The sequence below is a fragment of the Anopheles nili genome, chromosome 2 (assembly GCF_943737925.1).
Source record: "Anopheles nili chromosome 2, idAnoNiliSN_F5_01, whole genome shotgun sequence".
NCBI lineage: Eukaryota > Metazoa > Arthropoda > Insecta > Diptera > Culicidae > Anopheles > Anopheles nili.
The window spans coordinates 40,566,253-40,589,000 of record NC_071291.1 but is presented as its reverse complement, the minus strand read 5'-3'; the positions used below and the strand labels follow the sequence as shown (position 1 = coordinate 40,589,000).

Below are 22,748 nucleotides of genomic sequence, written 5' to 3'. Positions count from 1 at the left end.
TAAAACAACCTTAAGTAATTGAGTATTGCGATATTGCGCTTCTGTATGGGGTGCTTCCTTTTTTCTGGTGGTAGCTTATGGATGTTTAAAATCTGAAGAAAAGAAAGGATTGTTTTCGCCAAAGAAAAACGATAGCTATTAAAAAATTGTAGTAAATTTGATGCGTGTATCAAGTTTGAAGACGGTCCTCAGTCCTTTTAAACACAAATACAATCGAGTAATCAAAAATATCCATTCCATTTAGAGTATTTATCCGGGCATTGATTGTTTTTTCGTTAACTAATTTCACATTGCCACCAACCATCATTTTATCGTTTCTTTCCTCTGTCATTCGAACCGTGGTTGTTGGACACGTCGTCCCATTGTTTTTGACAAATCTCCCATCATAATGTGCTATGTGGTCTCTCAGTCGTTTCGTTCCCATACGTAGTCCTTAGAAAATAATCGATATCTAATCTTTCCTAATGAACTAATGTACTCGTTCGTTGCAATTAGACGTCTGTTAAAACGTGCCAGGTAAAGGAAAACTTTACGTTGCTTTTACACCTCGTAGTAGTGTTCTCTTCATAGCGCATTCCTCATATTCGCTAATAAATCCTAGCGCTCCATTTCACCATTTTCCATTCGTAATGTGCCGTAAAACAAGTTACAAGCCGCTACTAAAGATAAAGAAGTAACGCATTTCGGTAGATGGCTGTTTGTTGCGACTTAACATTATTATGGTTGTTTGCGTAAACCTTTTTAAGTATGTATTTTGTAAAATTGAGTAATTTGGCATTCCTTTTGCGTGTGTGGTTTTGTTTTGTGCCTTCGGGTGTGGTGTGCGTGCGTCCATTCGAAAATAATGCTAACCGGGCGGGACACACGAGTTTAAGGACACTCGCGTAGAGCAATCTCAACCAACGACCCTGAATTTGCTATGGAAGAGTATATTTTACGAGCAAAACTTCATAAAAGCAGCAGCAGCAGCAGCAGGAATGTCGTGAAGTTTAAGCTGAACTGCTTTTCATCATGATTTCCCTTGGCGTCTGATGTTTTCATTATTTTTTTTATATTTTCAATTAACAGCATGTGAATGCGCGCGTGCCCCCTTATTGGAGTATTACTTTTTAGTGCGACTTTTTCCTGGAACATTGGCTCGCACTTGAAGCGGAAAAGCATGTGTTTCGTTTCGACGGTCCTTTTAGATCGTTCGTCCTTCTTTTGCTAGCCTGTCTTGGCCCAACATGTTCCCTCTCCTTAACTCTTCCCACAAAAGATCCACCTCCCGTTCAGCCCCACTCCCTGAAACGTGTGTTTTAAATCTTTACTATCCGAATATTACCGTTACCTTACTCACGATTTACCTTGAACGCAGCTGACTATCTTATTTTTGGTCGTTTATGTTCTACTATTTTGCCTTGATATGCTCTACATACTGATTTCAAGGTATTTGAATGGTGCTTTTTCAAAGCAGTGTTTTTCAACCAAGTCAAATAATATGCAAAACAAGCCAGTAGCGCGCTCTAGCTAGATAGATACTACACCCAGCTCATCCCTAGCTCCCCCTAGCCGGCACGATACGAGAGCCGCTGCTAGTAGTGTGTGGCGTAGATTTTAGAAATTTGCCAAAACGGTAGTTTAGTGATGGAATGCCAACGTGTGCTCCTTTCTTTTATGTTTCGTTCTGCATGGAGCTCATTTGAGAGTAATTCATGCTGTTTGTGTACATAGACAATTTAGCTCCGCTTGTACAGAGCCGAACACGCGTTGGGACAGTCGAGAAGTGTTTTTACGGTTTTAGAAAAGGATACACACCTCGTATGTTTGACGTTTTGATGCTTACGTTCAGCAAGGTTAAATAAGTAAAATGAGGATAATATTTGTTCGAATACTTGTTTATTAATTGGTAGATATTTGTACACCTACGCAGTATGAAATGAATACTTTAGGCTTTCTGCTGTCTAGTAATTTCAATTACTGAACTTTTTGCTTGCGTATCGCTTTTTTTCTTTCATGTGCGTTTAAATACATATCATCTGGTCTGTCTGTCATCTTTCCTTCCAACATACTAGTACTTATCAATGTATTCATATTTTTGCAACGAGCTAAATTTTTTTTTACGTTAGGGCATCATTTTATGGTTTTGAAGACTTTTAGTTTTGTATCTAAATTGATGTCACAAGCAATCTTTATTATACCACAATCATAGTTCACCGCGAGTAAGTAATGTTTTGCCACAAAACAAGCAGTTTTACCGTACCAGCAAGGACGGCTTTCGATTCTTTATTTCCCGAACACGCACTTTCAAGCGAACAAATGAGCTTTCCCGTAAAACAGCATAGCTCTCGCAATGTACTACTGTTTCTCTAATGCTGAAGTCGCAAATACCTCCACTTCGAGTGCTTATGTTTTCGGTCGTAATAAAAAGAACAAAAAAAATAGCATAATGGTAAAAACACTTACCGTGTACTATAAGGCATGATTTCGAATGGGCACGCCACAACTTCACACAACCCCCATACACCTTCGCACCGGTCTACTTACTCACCCACTACTCCCACAATGGCTTGAGAAAACGGCTTCGGAAAATGGCTTTGTTTGAAGCAGCAAGCTTTTCTTTTCTACTTCTTTAACCGACCTGATTAGCACCACCCACAACGCGCCCCCCCCCACTCCACATGCTATTGAACTGTTGCACCCCTTCGTTTGCGGATACACGACACTGACTTGCGGATTGTTAATCTCACCTGCTCCTCTTCCACACGCGCGCGCACCTAACGTGAAATGAGTGTGGTGATGGATCCTTATTTTTTGCTTTTCCACCCTCCCCCCCAAAAAAAAAGAAAAAAAACTAACTAACTCTTTCACCCACCCACCGCGTGTTCATTGAGTGTGTGTGCGTGTGTTTGTCACCTCCACCTTCTTCTTTCTTCCACGAGTTTGTACTATTTGTTCGTTTCTTTCAAAGTAAACACTTGAATCAAATCGTAGCCTTGCTCACACTACTTTTTATTCCCTTACAATGCTGATGTATTTTTGTTTAACCCAGAACATGGTAGAAATAGTCATAGTCACTTTGCTTGACGAACGAGCAAAGAAAGAAAAATAATGAAACTCTCAACTAACATGTGTAAATGCATTCTGTTTCTCTTCTACAATTTTCTGCTCCCGGTTGATTTGCCCGGTGGATTTCCCGCAATTCTGGCAACACACACACACGCACGCAACACAGGTTGTGAGCTCAACCAATGGAGAATTGAATGCAGATGATCCTACCGCCGGACATTCGAACACACCGATCACACAGCAGCCCGAGGTGGAGCTGGTCGATGAAACGAAGTAAGTATACCTCCATCTTCCTTCTTTAAGTGACTCCTAGAAGCTGTGATTGGCATTGAAATGAAGACTACTACTGCTGGTGTGAGTGGACCCATCATTTGCCGTAGGCGAGCGACACACTCTGTCATGCTTTTCCATGGCACGTGAAAAGGACCTCTTTTCGTGCTTTGACGTCAGCACCATACGGGGAGCATCATCATGGGTACGCGCGCGTCGGCGTCTACTTTCGAAGAAATTGATCCCAAAATTTAATCATCTTTGCGCGATGAAGTAGAAAGACATGCATGATAAAAAGCTGCGAACAGCAGCAGCCACGGGAGAGAAGGATAAGCGAAATGGATCCTCCCCGACTGAAGGCTGCTATCGTCGTTCTCTAGCCTTGTGGAAAAAGCAGGCATGGGAGGGGGGAGATTTTCCAGTACCACCAAGCCGAATGGAAAATGAGCTACTGGATTTACCACACAAGGAAAGTGCGGGAGTGAAATTTTGAGAAGCAAAGCGCGCTTATTTAGAATATACACTTATAATATACACGCATATGATGTCGCCCGCCCCTTGTCGTGTAGACGTTGAAAACTGGCGCCTCATCCTCTGGGTGGCTTTTCTTTTGGGTACCGTTTAAGGATACGGTTTGTTTTTCGCGATTTTTTTTTCTCCTCTTTGCACACGATTAGCAGCACGTCTTGTTCGCGATCGTGTCACGAGCAAACCCAGGGTGTTTGTGTGTTTGTGCCCGTGGGATGATAAGAGACTACTCCGTATCAGGACGCACAACCCACGTCGTCTAACGAAGCGAATTAAACCGGAACTTCAGGACCCTTTTCGTACCGTGAACTACTCCCCTCGACGCATGTTCTCTTTTATACTGGCTATTCGGAGGCGCTCTCCTGTGCTAGCAGTTATTTAATGAGATTACTTCGGGAAAATGGGAGCTGATTTTCCGCGAACCACACACGCGCTTTTTCGTCTATTCGCGTCGCAAATGCCACTGCTTCACGCAGCATCCACCTTCGGCGTGATGAAAGGGATTCGAAAAATGTGCCTCTTCCTGTTCGGAATCGCGGGTACGCACGTGGTACGGATGCTTTAAAAGCCTTAATTCAACTGAATCGTCTTTCAATGAGCGTTAATCCTTGAATGGATTTCGGCAAGGGGTTTTTTGAGAAGTCTCAGGATGCTGCGAATACTACGCCCATTTTCACCATTCCATTTCTCACTCTAATCATCATTTGTCTGCTTTCAGGTGTTGCTGTTTCTTTAAACGAAAGAAGAAGAAATCATCCCGTCAGAAATGACTAGAAGCAGTGCAATGCAGCCCCGAGCGCGAAGCCGTCAAGCTACTACGCGCCACCTCCCACTCCAACTCGCGGGACAGCGTCCTGAACCCGAGCCAGGACTACATCCAGGCGTCGTCGCAGCATACGATCCGCTACCCATCCACCTCCGTGCTGGCCTCGACACCGACGCCTTCACTTCCATTGTAATGTATTTGCGTTCTAGAACGTGTTGTTCGGTCTCCGTTTTTTGTTTCACGTACGGTTTGGTTGTATTTTTTCTTCTTCTTCTTTTCTGACTTATGTTATCCTTGTTTCACGTTTTCATCCTTTCGTTTGGTGACCGTGATTCGAGCGAATTTAAGTTTTTACAACCGATTATCACCTGTATACACACACACACACACATACACACACTACTGCGCCTCTCGGAACATTGATGAGTGCTTGTTTAAAATTTCGACCGCACCTGCTCTAGTATTATCGCATCGCATTTATTGGGGATGTCCTTTTTTCGTTGTGGGGTTTTCGTACCATCACAGGTGGCGCGTTCCGCCGATGGAACACCAAAGCGAGAGTAGAAAAAAGGTTACATTTTTGCACACCATACGCATACGACGTTTCGCTCACTTTCGAAAGCGCTTTATACGTGAAAGTTCCGGTTTTTCTGTTTTGCACACCTGCAAACACACAGGCACACACAAACACACCCGCGCACATTTGAATTCCGGTTTATATTTTCCTTCTTCTGCCCTTTTGCGCATCCTTGCGATTTGCTATGTGAAATTAACGATGCATTATCTATTACAATCTACTACCAACACCGTGTGTCACGCCTTTCCCGCGCGCGCCTCGTCTATCTTCTTCTTCATCGATGACTGACTGTACTTGTGCTATCTACTACTACTACTACTTCTACTTCTTCTAATACCACCATTACTACTGCTACGCCAACCACTAATTCACTCTTCTACGATCACGTTATCTACCGCGCACAAACCACCGCCTCTACAATCCATCACGAACGGCGCCGAGAATCGTGTTTGCATCGTCGCGGGGAATTTCGGGTATCTTATCTGTTTTGCTAAAAATCAAACAAACGAACAACAAACAATCTTAACTGGTGCGCAAACCACGCAACCCTCGCTCTCTCTCTCTCAACGCATTGTGCGGCTTCGTGCATTCGTGCAAACGGGTGCGCTACCAAACGCGCCCCCCCCAATCGGAATTGCATTTCAAAATTTTCCACCCACACCTCACGAAAATGAATGCGAATTTTCGCTTATACCCTGCGTGCGGCCCTACCCGTCACCATTGAACCCCTCCCATCGAACCCATCGAAAAACCGCAGTGATCTCGATGATGACATTGATCTAGACGTTAATGATCTTACTGTCGTGTTATCCTTCCTACGTATACTCTGGGAATGAACGAATCGAAGGCAACTCGAATGGCGTGTGCGCTTTGCCACTTCCGGGCATCGCACACGCGGCACTAGCTTTGGCTCGGTTGTTCAGAAACGCGAACACGCGATTAGCAAATATTGACTCTTCTTCGAGTATGTCAGGAAGGACAAAACAAAAGCAAGAACGTAAGGATAAAAGCAGGCCAAGCCAGCAGGGGCAGAGCGGAAAATGTTAGGCAAGAAACCAGGACAATGTGTCCCCATGGCATGTTACCAAAAAGAAAAAAATTAGGCTGGTAGGAAAAGCGTACGTTGTGCTTATGGGTTCAACTGGCTGGATTTCTTTCCTTCTACAAGCGATCGGCACAAGATCATCAGAGAAATACCCGTGGCAGGAATGATTGATTTTATTACAGCTTTATTTTAGAGCGATTCTATTAGTGGACTACTTCGTGATCGGTAGTGAGAATTTATTGTATGTGTTGTTCAGTGTAGGACAAACTCCACAGCAGCAGCAGCAGCAGCAGCAATTCATAACGCTGCCGTTGATTTGGCGTGATCAAAAGGGATTTCTTTTCGAAACAAATCAAAAATACTGAACTCATCCCGTAAGAGGGACCCATGGCGAGAATTACCTGTTAGTTGAACTATTTTGATTTGTAGAGTAACTGCTGTTATTACCGTTTTGCATTACGATGTAGAATATCGATCAAAACCTCCTTGCAGTGTAAGTTTAGGATATTCATTCATGAGTTTAAACGAAGCGAATCCGGCTAATGGCGTGAAAAGGGAGAGAAACTAGATACAGCTTGAAGATTATCGGTACGGAATATTTATAATTCAAGCGTTGAATACAAACGAACATTTTTCTAATCCACTCTCTCATATTTCACGCGGTAGAGCGATTTTTATTGAATGCGCAAGGAGTTTTCCTAGCTATTTTATCAGAACGCGTGGAGTATCACTTCTAACACTTTGTAAGGACTATGTACAACATTCTTAACCAGAGGAGCTACTAGTAGAAAGCATATGCAATAGGATATATCTGCATCTTACAAATTCGGCTGCCTAGACACACGACGTAGAGCTAACTAGCGTGGTAGTAGAGTACATTACGAAATCGTACGAAATAAAGCATGTAATAATTCAGCGTAATTTAAGTCAAAAACCGTTGTGGATATCCACCAAAAACACCAGTTGAACAACGAGCTTTAATGACAGTAAAACAAGCACTTATATGTAGAGGGGCAATCGAGGCTCTCGCATCCTGACGGTAGGGAGCGCGAAAACACTGCGTACGTAAAACGGGCCAAAGCTAACAGAGAGAAAAAGCAAAAAACAACCGAAATCTCATCGAAAGAGGATACAGTTATCAAGCGATAGCACCGACCGTAATGTCATTCTTGTTCGAACACTCAAAGCCTATCATTGAGCACCCGTTGCCAATGTGTCTGGTCATTAAAATGCGGTAAACCACACGTCGCTGAACGAAATGGGGGAAAAATCCCAGATATAACGCGTTTCTTTTACTCTTGATCAGCCTAATCGCATCCCTGGCGAGGTGTTTGCTTCCCCAATACACACCGTGCTGATCCTGGCTGGTGCATATCCATTTCCATCGTCCCGTTCAATTGTTTTGTGCACTTGCTTGCAGTGTTGGTTGGATGATTTTTTTTTTGCTATTCTTCTGCATCAGCCGAGAGCAGCATTTTCTTCTTACGCATGGCGGCGTGCACATCAGTGAGCACATGGAATGATGTTTTTTTTTCTTGCACCACCACCTTCATGAAAGAGTTCTGCCGCGTGCGCCAAATGCCGCACAGTTTCACGCTACTGTTTATTTCTTCCGATGCACTTTTGCGCTGAGGGGCTTCGAAGCCATTTACAATCGGCGAGTCGCGTTGTAACAAGACAGCAGTCGAATTTCAGTTGCTATTAACGCATTTTACATGTTTTAAGTTGTTACACTTGCTGCCCAATTCACTACATTCACTACTCGCAAAAGGAAGAGGTTATCGTTTAACTAACTTTTTCCCAATCGTCTACTGTATCCTAAATTTGACGGACGAGAAAGATTCGTGTTCTGGACGAAGGAAAGACCCGTTTCCCGAGGGGAACTGACGTGACGTAGTTTGCGCAAACCACGATGCTTTTTGGTGAATTCATAAATTTCTTTTACACGCAAACTGATGACCGCAACACTAGTACAACAATCGTGTCGAATGCACTAATCCACCCCACCGTTGTGACATCACCGTTCAAAGAGTTCTGCACTTTTACTTGCGCACTTTCCACTCTTAGCTATGGCCACACCGTTGTTGCTCTTAGCTATACACACACACATCCACCCACCCACTACCATCTCCTGTGTCTGCTCCCGTTTCTCTATGTCCTTCCGAACACACCGCCGGATGTCGTATATTTGCCCTATCGCTCCAGTTCGAGAGACGTACACACACGTACACAACATACGAAACTGTTCAAACTTCTATTGTTTTCTCATCTCGTCTGTACAGCACGGAACGATTGTTAAGAAGAAGCATTAAAAAGGGAAACCAATATATAAAAGGCAAAACAAAAAATCAAAATACAAAATACTATTTTTTCAACCTCCAATCCATCGCCCCACGCGAATGGCAAGTTTTAGTATTACCTCTATTTCCGTTTTTTGGTTGAGTATGTTTTGTTTTACCCTCTCTAAATACTTCAACCGTTTTGTTGGTTCTTTCGCTAACTGATTTGTCTTTTTAGTTTTTTTTTGTTGTTGTTTTGCTCATCCACCCCATTGTAGCGGAATCATGTGGAAGAAAAATAGAGAGAAAAACCTGTTACAAAAAAAAACCGCAAAACATACCACAAAATGTTATCCAAAAAAAAGAAGAAGAAAAAGGAAAATAAGCAAACACAAAAGTACACACTGTCGATTATCCTGCCATGTGAAGCAAGCAAAAAGAGAAAACGCAAACACTAATATGCATAATAATGATAGCAAACCAAGAAGCAGCAACTCAAAGCAAACAAACAAACAAACAAAAATACAAGATCGACATAATGGAAACCAATTGAAGATGATTTTGTACGAACATATTTTTGCAACTTTTCTCGCGGGATTGATTTAGTGCAGCAAAAGTGTGTGTGTGAATGTGCTGCAACCCTAGGCGCATATATTCACACCCCCTCGCCGATATTCTTCGATGATTAGTTTTGCGCCATTTTGCCCGTGGGAGGAGGGGGGGGGGGCGGAGGATGTGTGTGTGTGTGTGTCGAAGGAAGATGGTTCCTGTTTTTCCTTTTCCCACCTTCTCTTTTCGCCCCCATTCTCTCTCCATCTCTTTCGCCGTCGACGAGCAAAACTGCTCGTGCTCATCATCACTACCGCTTAGAAAATCGGTTCGAAGTTGGTGAACGAAGTTGTTCACCGCGTGGTTTTCTGTTTTTACCGCTTCGGATCTGTGCGAGTGTGTGGGCTCGGTTTGGCTCTTTTGCTCTGCCGCCAAACGCCCGCTTGTGTTTCCTGCTCTAATCTAATTGTGATATGACATAGTTTCCATCTTCTCTGTATAGTGTGTACATTTTAATCGATCGAGCCGGGAGGGGGGGGGGGGGAGAAAACCTACTAAAGAGAATAACGCAGATTCACATTTAAAGGACGCTTTAGCAGCAGCAGCAGCATCACGAGCGAGTACATGCAAAAAAAAAGGGATACAAACCGCGCGTGGTGGGAATATAGATGTAAAATAAATACAGCAGAGCTAAACAGAACAAAAACTATGCGCGTAAAGAAAATTGCAAACAAACAAACACCCCCCAAAAAAAGAAGCATCTGAACCTCTCTATCAAGCCGGAAAGAGGGAGAGAGCAAGGACGCAACAACAGTAAAAAAAAGGATGCGCCGACGGAAGGAAACGCATCTTACTCGTTGTTTATCGTCGTTCCAAAGAAAAGGTTTGCCCTCTTGCACGTGTGTACATACGCGCGGGAAGACTTTTGTTGCTCCTTGAAAAAAAAAAAAAGAATGATTCGTGGTGGGTGGCTTATTACCACCAACCTTTGTGAACCTTGTGTGTGTCACAACAACACAAGGTAGCGATCTTTAATGCATGGCCAGGATGTGGCACCTCGCGAGTGGATGTTTCTTCTTCACTTCCGTTTCTCGCGTGTGTGCATTCCCCTCTTCCAGGGCGGCAAGTTCCCATGAGAGGCATATGTTTGGGGGGCGGGGGCCCATTTTGTATAGTATAGTAATAGTGTGTAATGTACTGAACACAGAGAAGCAAGTGCAGCGCAGGTATAGTTGTGTGAACGATGATCATTGAGAGAGCATACGCGAACAAACAGACAGACCGCGCACCGCGCCGAAGGTACAGAGCAAGGATGCGATGGCGGGGGTTAAAACTCCAAACGCGGGAGTACGCCCACCCACACACACACACACACACACACAGCTACCACAATTGAAAAGCACACACTACTATAAATTGAAACCGCCCCAGAACGATATGATAAATGTGGGTCGCTTGTGGGCGCCCGCACCTGTTTATACAAAGCCCCAAGGACATGGATACGCTGATTTTGTTGTGCTTTCGATTTTTGAATTTATCATTCTTATCGGAGCGACGGGGCGCTAGGTTACGTGAGGAGCTCCTCTCGCCACACGTGGAAGAGGATCGCCCAAAGGCACCACAGTGAAGCCAACGCCGCGTGGCAAGGAAATGGAAAGGCACACAGGCACACGTACAGTAACGCAGGGACGAAAGGACGATGGAGCGCTTGGGAAAGGGCAGAGGTTGGCGCGCACTGCTGTGGGAAATTGTATAGATAGTCCTTTATACACACGGTGGGGGGGATATTGTAATCCCTTCTCGTAGCGCGTAGTGTTAAGAGAAGGTACTCATCACTACTAGTTGGCAAAAGAGAGAGAAAGAGAGAGAGAGAGAGAACTAGCTAGCTTACAGAGCAGGGTAGCGCGGGAAGAAGAGGGATGGTGACCATAAGGTGGGGGGGGGGGGTGACAGAAAAAATCCACCCAAAAACTAGCAGTTAAGCGGGGGGGGGGGGGGGGGGGGAGCGCGAGCTGTGTAGAGAGCAAGAGCAAAAACAAAAGGAAGAATGTTACACATTGGGCCCCGGGGAAGCTGTTCGGGGGTGGGTGGGATGGGCGAAAATAGTCGTAACGTGAAAGAGATAGCATGTGAGTGAATGCGTGTGTGTGTGTGCGCAAGTGAAGGCGTGAAATAGTTGTAAAATGGAGAAACAAAAACCCTACCTAATTCGATAAGATTTATTTAAGTGATTGCGCGCGCCCAGGCAAAAGCAGGCCGTAGACGCAAACGGAACACACTGAAAGAGAGAGAGAGAGAGAGGGAGAGAGCAAAACACAACAATAATACACAACAAGCGCGCATAATAAAGCGAGGCAAGCCTAGAGCAAAAGCAAAAGCGAAAATGAATTATGAAAGCAAGCAAGAAGTGGGAAGAAGAAGCGAAGAAGCGCATGTGAAATGTGAACCGATGGACGGAATACCTTTGCAAAAGGTGGATGAAAAAAAAGCAAAAAGCAAGAGCAACAAAGGCTTCGTGCCGGATGAACCAGAACCGGGGTAAAAACCCCCCCCGAAAAGCGAAAGAAAACAGCTGTGTTTAGTTCTTAACGCGTAAATCGACAGCTAAAACAGAAGCAAACAAACAAACAAAAAGAAACACAGACACGAGACATGTGCGTTGTGTGTGTTGTTTAGTATTGGAAGAGGAGGAGAGAATAGAAGAGAAAAGCAAAATACAGAGGAAAATATATCCTGGCTGGGAAGGGTGCGTGGGAGGAAGAGGGGGGGTGCATGTGGTGCTGTTGCCATTTTCGCATGCAAGCGAAAGGAAGCGCTGCTGCGGCGCTCGTGTGTCGTGTGTATGTATAAAAAATGCCTCCCCCAAAAACCAGCCATTAATAGCGAAAGAGAGGAGACAGGTCAGACGAAAAAATCGTGGCATTAGAGAAGCGAAGAAATACGCGCATGGAAGCATACACGAGAGCCGTGTAACTGTATAAAGGAAGAAAAAGGACCACGAAAGGGTGAGATCAGAAAAGAAAATGGCAACAGCACGGATGCATTCGTCCGTACGTTCCCTACCCACCAGAAACCAGGATTGAAACGGATGCATTCACGCACGAGAATGATCACAAGAGAACACGAGCGATACACACAGATAGCGATATAGAGAGATAGAGAGAGAAAATGGCAAAAGTTATAGAGGTGGTGTGTGTATGCAATCGCGCGCATGCTGGAGCATTATTATTATTATTATGGAGAAGAAAATAGAAGAAGATTAACCAACGGGGGTGGGTTGGAACGGAGAGAGAGAGAGAGAGAGAGAGAAAGAGAAACAGTGGAGAAACGCCCACACACCGCCCCTCTCCATTCCGACTCCATCCAGGGAGGCCAGGGCACGGAAGCAAAACAAGAAGAGATGATATGTTATAAAAACAAGCAAACAAAAAGAGCAAACACACACACACTGATTGTGGAGATAAAACAAAACAAGAAAAAAAAAGAAACAACCGACTGTAGTAGCTAAATGAAAATAAAAATCTGCAAACATCTTAATGAAAAATGAGGGATCCCCCCGTCATAAATCAATCAACCTTGGTTGCGCTCGTGGCTGGAGCATGTCCATCGGTGTGGATCTTTCTTCACTCATGGGCCGGAAGATTCGTGGTTCGAATTCTTTGTGGTTCATTTTCGTTTTAGGTGCGTGTGTTTTCAGCGTGTTCGAGCCAAGCTGCCAGCCAATCAATGTGCGTGCCGTGCCCCCCATATCACCATCGTGGGGAGTGTATTGGATATTCGTCTATCTTCTTCCGGAATTCACTTCGGAATTGATGCAACCAAAGCAACCCAAAACGCAGCCCGCGCGAAGACAGGAAAAGGAGGAAAGAAAATGTTTCAACCGATCGTGACCTTGAGTGGAAACGCAATTGGCGTGACTCATCCACCAGTTAATCCCCACGCCAAGCTCGACCGCTTAGAGGCTACTTCGCAAAAAAATGCGAATGTATTTTGCACACTGCTTTTTCATCGATTGTTTTGCATGTGAGTGCGAGTGATCGGTTGGTAGGGGGTTGATGGTTGAACTGAGAGCGAAAGAAACGGCACCTTCTCCTAACAAAGTCGCGCGTATTGACTGGGGCTGCCGAAAGTGCCCCGCACTATGGTACCGACTAATGTAAATGGTTAATGTTGGAAATAAAAAAAAACCAAAATGATGAAAATCACCTTAGTTACGGGCGAAAGTTGGTTTTTTTTTCCAATGAAAGAAATTAGTAAACATTTTAGATAACAACACTCATCGCTGCATCGTCTCCCTTTTTGCGAGGATATTGTTCAACATTTTATGATGAGATTCGCTTTGTGTACGCTTTTGTTACACGACGTTCATGGCCACCGTTTTCCCATAGTGCGACGGACATGATCATTGGTCGGGATCCAAAGGAGATTGGGCGCGATAGACCATGTGCTAGAAAGAACGGCAATATGTGGCAATGAACAGCTTCAGTACATAAGACCGGAGAATGCCTTAGCAATACGTGAGAGTGAAACGAAAGATCGACCAGGCGAAGCGCTCATCAGCTACCTCTTGATCGCATGTTCTCTTGTTACTTTTTGCCTGGTGTTAGAGGAATCCGAAGCACGAGGTTCGCTTACGAAAAATGTGTTTTCTCGAGACGACCCCAGACAAAACGAACCGTTGACCACGAGCCAAAAGAACTGGTTATTTAAAAGCGGAATCGCGATGCGTGAGAGTGAAAAGAAAGATCGGACGCTATAGAATGCGCATTCTTTTGGTTATTGCGCTACTGTTACTTTTCTCTTGGTGTTGGAGGAATCCGGCGCTATCGAAACACGAGGTTCGCTTGCGAAAAAAGTGTTTCCTCGCGACTACTACATACAAAACGATCCGTTGACCACGCCTTTGGGAGATTAGGCGAGTTTTGCGCACATGCTAGAACGAGCGACGAAGGAATGCAAAAGAACTGGTTGTTTATAAGCTGATCCGCAATGAGTGAGAGTGAAACGAAAGATCGACCAGGCGAAGCACTCATCAGCTACCTCTTGATCGCATGTTCTCCGGTTACTTTTTGCCTGGTGTTGGAGGAATCCGAAGCACGAGGTTCGCTTACGAAAAATGTGTTTTCTCGCGACTACCCCAGACAAAACGATCCGTTGACCACGCCCTACGGAGATAAGGCGCGTTTTAAGCACATGCTAGAACGAGCGACGAAGGAATGCAAAAGAACTGGTTATTTATAAGCTGATCCGCAATGAGTGAGAGTGAAACGAAAGATCGACCAGGAGATGTTACCTCCTGATCGCATGTTCTCTTGTTACTTTTTGCTTCAATTTTGATGAATCGGACGCTACAGAATGCGCAGCTTCGTTGTTTCATGCGCTCCTGTTATTTTGGGACTCTTGTTTGAGAAAACGGGCGACTCGAAAAAGCGCGTTCGTTACACGTTTGAAAAATATGTTTCTTGTAAAGTATTGTGCAGAAACGGGTTTTGTGGTTAAATTTCGTAATATTCTGCAACATATGGTTAAAAAAACTAAAACAGGTGATATATTTCGTTATACAAACTAGAGCAGTTTATGATTAATCCAGAAAAGGGCATTGGAATTTTGTATTTTGTCATTTACTTTATTTTGTTCCGTCGATTCCTTCCACCGGTGGCGGTGGTATGTATGTGTGTATATATATAAGTCTATATATATATATAATATTAAATAGATTTAACTTGTTCTCTGTGATCAGTGATTTCTAACGCAGCTTTTAGCCACAGCTTTAACCTGACATTTCCGATGACTCCCATTACTCCCAACTGGCCTCCAATTGAGGGGCCACATCTTACGTGCACGCTGCGTTTATTAATTCCACCTATCATCATTATCATCATCATCATCATCATCGTATGCTTTGTTGTTGTTTATACACCTTTTTACTTAAATGTTTCATTTGGCTATAGGTTGCATAAATTCAATCTTTACGTTTGGGTTTGTTTGTTTGAACATTTACTTAACCACTGCTGCGCGCGATTGTTCTTTGCCCTTCTCTAACGGCAATGCGTGTCGCATGAATCGCTAGTGTTCTAAGGATCCTTGTTTTGGTATATTTCCTTTCAATTGCGCCTCCCACATGCTTCTCCTGCCCGAAAAATGGCTTCCCGCGGTTTTTGACGCCTTCAACCTACCCTCATTTATATATATATTACACTCTCTGTCTCCTACAAAACCACAGTAAAAAATGAAAGAACTAACATCATTTCCTTTCTCAACATGCACCACCCTCTGCTGCTGCTCTCTCTCTCTCTCGCTATATTCGCTCCAAAAACTCGTCCTGTTTGGATGATCCTTGCCGCATCATATCGTCGTTCTTTTCCCCATTTGCGGGAGCAGATTTTACACGGACAAAAGATAGTTTGTACAGTAGTAGTAGCAGAGAGTGGTAGGAAGTAAAAAAAAACACACCATCGAATGGATGAAACATTAAAAAAACACATTGGCGCATTCGTGTTCCCGTGCCCGTTTTGTTATGCCTTCACTTTCTTAACCCCCCGTATTTGATTGTTTCGCTTCTGTTCATTTGCTACCCATTCCTACCGCTAGTCACAGTTTTGGTACGTTCTAGCTTGGTTACAAAGGTTTGGTTTTTTTGCTGCATGGTTTTATATAGTTTTTTTGTATGTTTTTTAGTTGCCACCTCCTTACAGCAGCAGCAGCAACAATGCAATCTGTTACAGCTGCACTCATTCCCTGCACGCGGTTGCCTGATCTGTTGCTCGCTCAGTTCCGGTCTCCTCTACGGTTCCGATAGTCCCTAGATTCGATCTAATCTACACAACATTAGTCTACACGTTTCATTTGGATGCTGGGGGTTTGTGTGCGTGTATGTGTGTGGTTGTTTGTATGCTTTTTGTTTTTTTTAAGTATATCTCTTACTCCTTGTAACACAATAGTAAGCCCTTTGGCGCCTAACGGTATGCAATCGTGCACGCGCGGTATAACAAAAGCGAAATCGTCAACATATGTGAGATCCTATCTACGAAACGGTCCGGTAACTGAGAGCATAACATGCTAGCTAGCGTTGCTGACACAGACCCTCCTCCTGGTCGTGCCTTCTGTCCTGTCGAGTTAACTATCGTGTTTAAAAGCTTGTTCAACAAACGCATACACCCGCGCACTCTTTCTCTTGTTCCTGGAAAACTCCGTTTGGCCGTGCCAGCAAAGAGAGGTGATGGTGGTGGCGATGATACCAGTACACAAACAACAATATAACAGCAATAACAACAACACCGTCGAGGTAATGGTACTGTGGCGCGAGGTATCCTTGCGCCCCGTAGGTGTTAACGAAACACACGCCCTACATACGCACACACGCTACGCGTACTAAACCAATCATGTGTATAAACGAACCATCTAAGAGCCGTAACGCAACGCCTAATTCTGTGCCCATCCTCATCCCTCCCTGGTTGGATTCCCTGTTTGCTATAGCACGTGGCTATCGTTCGCTGTTTGTGTTTGCAATTTGATTGTACGCTGGTCAGCTAACTGATTTCGTCCCTACTGCTCGATCACCTGCAGTGTGTGTGTGTGCTTGTGCTTTTTTCTGCAGTCAGAGTGGTTGGTTGTCTTCTCTCCTGTTGTGTGGCTTTGGGAGTTTGGTTTGTGTATATGATTTGGCAATATTCATTCTTCACGTTTCCTTCAACCGTTCCACGTTGTTTCTTGTTCTATTTTGGCAAGCGTTGTGTTACACAACTATTATGTCTGAGTGCTGTGTGGGTGGACTCAAATTGCCTTTAAATTTAAGACGGGAACTGTGTCACCCAGTTACGCACGCAACGAACAAACGATTTTGGTTTTTTGTTTTCAATCATTAACGTTAACTATCATCCATCTATCTACGTTTCGGCGCCTTGCGCCACTTCACAAAACAGGGCCACTGAAATAAGTGTAACGAACTTAAAGTGCCCTTAACTCTGTAAACCAATCTCGGGAGCTAACACCCTGCCCGCCCCAAAATCCAGTGTCAGTACTTATCGACTTTAAGCTTGTTCCTTCCATTTCCCAAATCGCCTCGCTCGACGCGTGTTAATATAAAGGTAAATATATGTATATGTTGTATGCTTTTTTGTTTGTTTCACTTCAGTACATTAATGAAGCCTTTGTTTTGTTGTTGTAGCTGCTGTGTGAGATTGGATGTGTATGTGGGAGTGTTTGTTAATATCTCATTTTCCTTCGGCTTCTGCTCCTCGTTATAACCTACGTGTTACACCTGCGCCCTAAGCTTGGCCTGTGCGTTCATCTTTTTTTTTGCCATATTATTTTAATACGTGTTTATACAAATACAAATAGGGTTTTACATTGCCTATAAATACACACGTGCCACGCATTCGTACCTTACCTACAGGTTTCTTGTTTTGTTTGCTTTGCTTTGCTTCATATGTTAGACATTTGGAACCTTTTTTTTAAAGTGTGAGGATTTGTTTGTTTTTGTTTTTCAGCTAAACTTCCCATTGCAATCTCGAACGTCCACCACCGCACGGTAATGCTACAGCGGCGCTAACGTGGTGTGCGAGCCAAAAAGGGCTCCCCGTCGTTTAACTCAACGTCCCTTCGTCGTACGAGATCCGGTGGTCCGCTCCAATTTCACGGTGGTACGATGTCGGCTTCTGTTTTGCCTGCGTTTTTTTTTGTGTTGTTGTCGCTTGTCGTTGGTATTCTGCGGTGGTGCTGCACTGCATCGGTGTCTTTGTTCGGTGTACTCGTTACGTGGGTTTGCTTCTTGTTTGTTCTATCATTTAAATCCTTTTGCTAAGCGAATTACAACATGCTTGAGTTCTAAACATCGATATGAATGACGCACGCACGCACTCTTCTGCCCGGTGCTTGTCGGTTGCTAACGGCGGGAGTATTTCGTTTGCAGCCCTTCCTAAAATTAAAGCACCGCCTGAGGTCACGGTAGTTTTGTTTTTGCAAATGAAATGTACGATTCCTGCGGAAAAAGCGACAAACGATGGGAATGATGGAATGGATGCACAATTCTCGTTTGTTCGGCACATCTCTGTTCTTCAGTCCGTACGTATGTTTCCGATTGCTTCAAAATTGCTAAAATCAAACAATTTAATGAAAACATAAAAACTATTAATGTAAGCCAAGGAAAAGAAGAAAAACGAATAAAATAATCAAAACAATAAATTAATAACATAAATTATGCTTACCGTCGTGTCGATACTTCGGTTACGCTAAAAACATGAAGAAGAAAATAAGAAAATATCTAAAAAAAACAAAGCAGACAAGTAACGGAAAAGGAAATGGATAGAAAAGGCGCAACGAAACAAACAGAAAACAATTGCAAACGGAAACGGGAAGAAACACATAAAACACAGAAAAATAAAATACGGAACAGAAAAATTGCAATTTCTTTAATTTCATCTTATTTCGGTTTTCTAGGGATTTCTTGAGTTTCTCTAACCATTCTCACATGCATGGTTCTCTGCTCGTCGTCGCTAAGCGCGGGCTCTACGATAATTTCGTTCGGTCTTCATCTCTGCTAGTTTTGCCGTCCCGCGTGTGCCCGATTACTAAGGCCGGCGCGCGCGCGTGTAAAAAAGTGTTACCGAACCTATCATTCACATCTCCATCTCCCTGCCTCTGTGTCTTGATGAACGATTGAACGAAAAAAAAAGAAAGAAGGAAAGACAAAAAAATCGCACACACGCGCGCCCGACAGGACACAAAACGCGGCCATTATTATCGCAGAGTTTCCGAAACGTTTGTCATATTCACAGTTCCACCGTTTCGTTCCCCCTTGGGTTTGGAAGCGCTGGAGGCAGTTTTGCGAGAGCCCGCAAACTCGTTCGTCGTGCTCTTAATGGGTCACTTTAGTTAAATGTAAATTTAAATGTACATATTTATAACGATACGTTTATATTTATATATGTAAACTTTATATTGCTCTGTAAGAGTACGCTGACAATTCGAATACGATACGACCGTCGTCAAAAACACCGAGATTGGGGGAAGGGATAGAAAAAAAAAATGAAAATGGACGAACACAACGGCTCATGGGAAAGAAAAACTAACAGCAAAAATGGACGTTTCAAGCAATTGGCGATTGATCAGTAGATCAGTAGTTGAGTAGTTTAGTGTGTAAAAAAAAAACAACAACAGACAAGAAAACGAAATAAAATTAGATAGCAATAGTTTGGCTAACTTTGCGTCAGTTTTTGACAAACAAAATAAAGGGCGATCAGTTTGGGTGTTTAAGCGGTGTTGCTTCGTTTCAAATACACACCACCAGCTTGCTTCTTTGTTAAATTCTAGGGTTTTTTTTTCACCAACAACACGCATGACTTATTTTGTTGTTGCTGCACCCGTGGTTCCTTTTTCGAGCTCACGAGTTGTGTGGGTGTGTGTGTTGCGTTTAAGGCTAAAACGTTGCGATCCGTTACGCATGCATGTCTGCAACGTTTAAGAATGCGTTTCGCTCCCAGATCCGATGGTTGAAATTTTCTGGCCATCCTCTTCTCGCCACCCCCGCCAGATAGCGTCCTGAAAATGCTCGATTTGTTGGCTTTTGTGTAGCGAGAAAACGGCCCACCCACCGCCGTGTGCCCGTGTCCGAGACGAAACTGAGACGGAATGCACCCGCCGCTAGGATGTGTGCATTCGGAGTATTCAAACAATCCATTCATTCCCATCGTTTGTTTAGAATCCTATCTGGCGAAACAAACCGTATGTGTATGTGTGTGCTATACTATAAATCGTTTCGATATAAATTAATAAATGTAACTGCGAAGAACGAACGCGTTCTTCCGCGACGCTTCGTTTCCGGAGGGGGGAACGTTGCAACGTACTTTTAACGGTGCAATTCCGCACCCGCTTTTATGCTGGTTCGATTTACTGACTGATTGGCAGCCCGGGGCTGAGAAGCCTTTTAAGAAGGCGAGCTTTCGTATCCTTATCCTCTCTTTCTCTCTCTCTCTCTCTCTCTCTCTCTCTCTCTCTCTCTCTCTCTCTCGCTCGCCCTGTTTAAAGCGTTCCCTTGCTCGGCGGGTCTGAGTTGCGCGATTGTTGCGATCATCACTTAAACTTAGGATGTTTCTTTTTTTTTGTTGCTAGCGTCGCCTACCGACTATGACACCACGACGATCGTCTACTCTGGCGATCGGACGCTGCCCTCCTGTACCGGGTGTGGCCATCTCTAAACCATGATCGGTTCATCGTCACCTGCGGGCGATGCGCTTGGCGGTGGTCCACCGGAATTGCCCGGGCCACCTGATCGCTTGCCGGCACCAGCGGACATACGTCGGGATGCCAGCTTGGTGCCGCTACCGGACAGCCCATCCTTACCACCCATCCCGTTATTGTCTTTCGCGTGCAGGTTCGCGGAGTTGATGGACGAGGTCGAGGCGGATGTGGACGTTGCGCCGGATCCGCTGCCGGATGGTGTCGTCGCCGTTGTCGTCGTTGCCGCTCCGGGCGTGATCGGCAGCCCCGCGGACGCTTGTATCAGGATTCGGTGATTCGCAGGACCAACTGACGAAGAGGACGATGCGGAGACGGCGTGATGATGGCCTACCTCGTACCCACCGGACACACTGCGGATGATGATGGGTTTCTGACGCTGCAATTCGCTTCCGGTGCTGCTGCCGGAACTACCACCAACGCCGCTACTGCTGCTGCTACTCGTCGTGCTTCCACCAAGGCTGTGTGACGTCGTCGAGAGCGTCAGCATCGAGTGGCTGAGGTTGATGTCGGAGCGCTTGCCGGCACTGCCCGGGATCGGCCCCACACCAGGGCCACCGCCCGTTCCGGGCCCACTGCCACTGGTGGGGCCAGTACCACTTCCGGTACTGCCGTTCTGCTGCGTCTTTATCATCGACGGAGCGGACACCGAGGAGGACGGGGTCGAGGAGGCGATCACGGACGTGACGGCAGTCGGTGACTGGGGCGATGAGGTCGACGTGGAGCCACTTCCGCGCAGGAACGCTTCCCGCTCGAGCAGCGTCTGGTGCGAGAGCGATTTCGTCTTCACTCCCGGTGCCGTGCCCGGGGAGGAACCGCCACTCATCAGCTTGTGGAAGTACTCCACGCCTCCGCTACCGCCGCCCGGTCCGCCTCCACTCTGATCACGTAACGAATAACTCACAGCCATCGGGACGTCACTATTAAGACTAACATTACTACTACCGCCGTGATCGGAGGGTGCCTGGTAGCGGATCGAGATGCCACTGTCGCTGATCATGCTGCCACCGCTAGCAGTGCCACCGGCGGTTCCGGTTCCTCCGCTGTTGCTACCGCTGGGTCCACCACTGCCACCGCCGCCGATACCGCCGCTGCTACCTCCACCGCCACCACCGCTACTGCTCACGTCGAGGTCCTTTTCCTTGCTGTTGCTCAGATCGTCCAAACTGCCGCCCTCACCGTCCAGATCCGTCGACAGCAGATCGTCGTCCGAGCTGGCCCGTGCCAGACTCGGCAGTGTCGACGTCAGCAGTGCTTTCTCCTTCCGGATCTCCTGTATGTGGCCCTCGAGCAGCATCTCCTCCGTCTCAGTTTCGAGCAGCCCACCCACCGGTAGACCACTGCTGCCTCGCGCATTCGCCATCTCTTCCTGCGTGAACACCTTGCTGCTGCGGAGCGTGCTAAGCCGGGCCGTTGCCGTGTGAGCCGCCGTATCGAGCGTATCAATGTCCGCCAGCGTGCTCTTCACGTTCAGCATCTTCTGCGTGATCAGCGTCTCCATGCACTTCGTCTGTCGGCCGATGTCGTTGAGGCTGTCCTGCGCCGGTACGTACCGATTCGTACGCAACACGCACGGTGCGAACACAATCGCGAGCGAACTCGCCGACATCCGGTTGTACTGTTCGAGCTTCGCCACCAGCGCCAGGTGAAAGATGAGCCGCTCGAACAGACAATGATGTGCGGGCGGGATCTTCTTGACTAGCGCCAGCAGCGTCTGCACACGATCGCTCCCATCGGAGAGATCGGCCGCGCGCAGGAAGTCATCGTACCGATCGAACGTCAGCAACGGTTCCGGCATCTCGCGCAGGAACGACTTCAGCACGTTCGTCAGCACGTGCACGTTGTACGACTCGAAGTCCATCTCGCCTCCACCACCGTCCGCACTCGTCACCGCCCGGTCCATCTTCGCCTTCAGGTCTTTGATCTTCGAGCTAACACCACTCTTCCGGTAGATACCCTCCGAGTACAGCCCGTGCATTTCGATCATCATGATCAGCTTGTTGATCTGGGCCGGGATTTTCACGCCATCACCACCACTGCCACCGCAGAGAGCCGTCAGTGGTACGCCGAAAAGCTTCGTCGGAACACCGCCACCGTACAGAGGTTGTCCATCTGGACCACATCCGCCGGCGACGACGGCTGATCCTCCACGGCCAGCTCCCAGCAGCGAGTTCGGGTCCGCGTTAGCGATCTTATTGCACGAGGCTGACTTTTGGTAGCACTTCTTGTGGCAGGTTAGTTTGCAGTTTTGACACACCTGGAGAGAGAGAGAGAGAGAGAGAGAGAGAGAGAGAGAGTGAACCACGGAGACATATGAGCTTACACTCTGCTGACAACACACTACTTACCAGCCCGCGCTCGATCGGCCACAGGAGAAACTGCTGGCATATTTCGCATGCCGTCGCAATGTTGAGTATCGTCAGCTGGAATGTATGTCCTGCAAAGATACCA

At 45.8% G+C, this 22,748-nt stretch overlaps 2 protein-coding genes across 9 annotated transcripts in view; one reads left to right on the top strand and one right to left on the bottom strand.

The window, feature by feature from the left end:
- The window catches only part of LOC128720148 (casein kinase I), a 34,191-nt gene extending 29,444 nt beyond the window's left edge, over positions 1-4,747 (top strand). For 6 of the 8 annotated variants that reach the window (XM_053813795.1, XM_053813800.1, XM_053813799.1 and 3 more), the window contains 2 exons: positions 3,215-3,321; positions 4,565-4,747. In XM_053813795.1, the coding sequence (XP_053669770.1) occupies positions 3,215-3,321; positions 4,565-4,616 (159 nt within the window). In that variant the 3' untranslated portion in view covers positions 4,617-4,747. Of the gene's footprint in view, positions 1-3,214; positions 3,326-4,564 lie in introns of those variants that run through there. The other 2 variants (XM_053813803.1, XM_053813801.1) reach the window with 1 other exon arrangement.
- Positions 4,748-20,088: 15,341 nt separating this feature from the next.
- The window catches only part of LOC128723013 (unconventional myosin-IXa-like), a 31,658-nt gene continuing 28,998 nt past the window's right edge, over positions 20,089-22,748 (bottom strand). Inside the window, exons 15-16 of the mRNA XM_053816718.1 lie at positions 22,646-22,734; positions 20,089-22,554 (exon numbers count right to left, since the gene is read on the bottom strand). Coding sequence (XP_053672693.1) covers positions 20,254-22,554; positions 22,646-22,734 — 2,390 coding nt within the window. The 3' untranslated portion in view covers positions 20,089-20,253. The remainder of the gene's footprint in view (positions 22,555-22,645; positions 22,735-22,748) is intronic.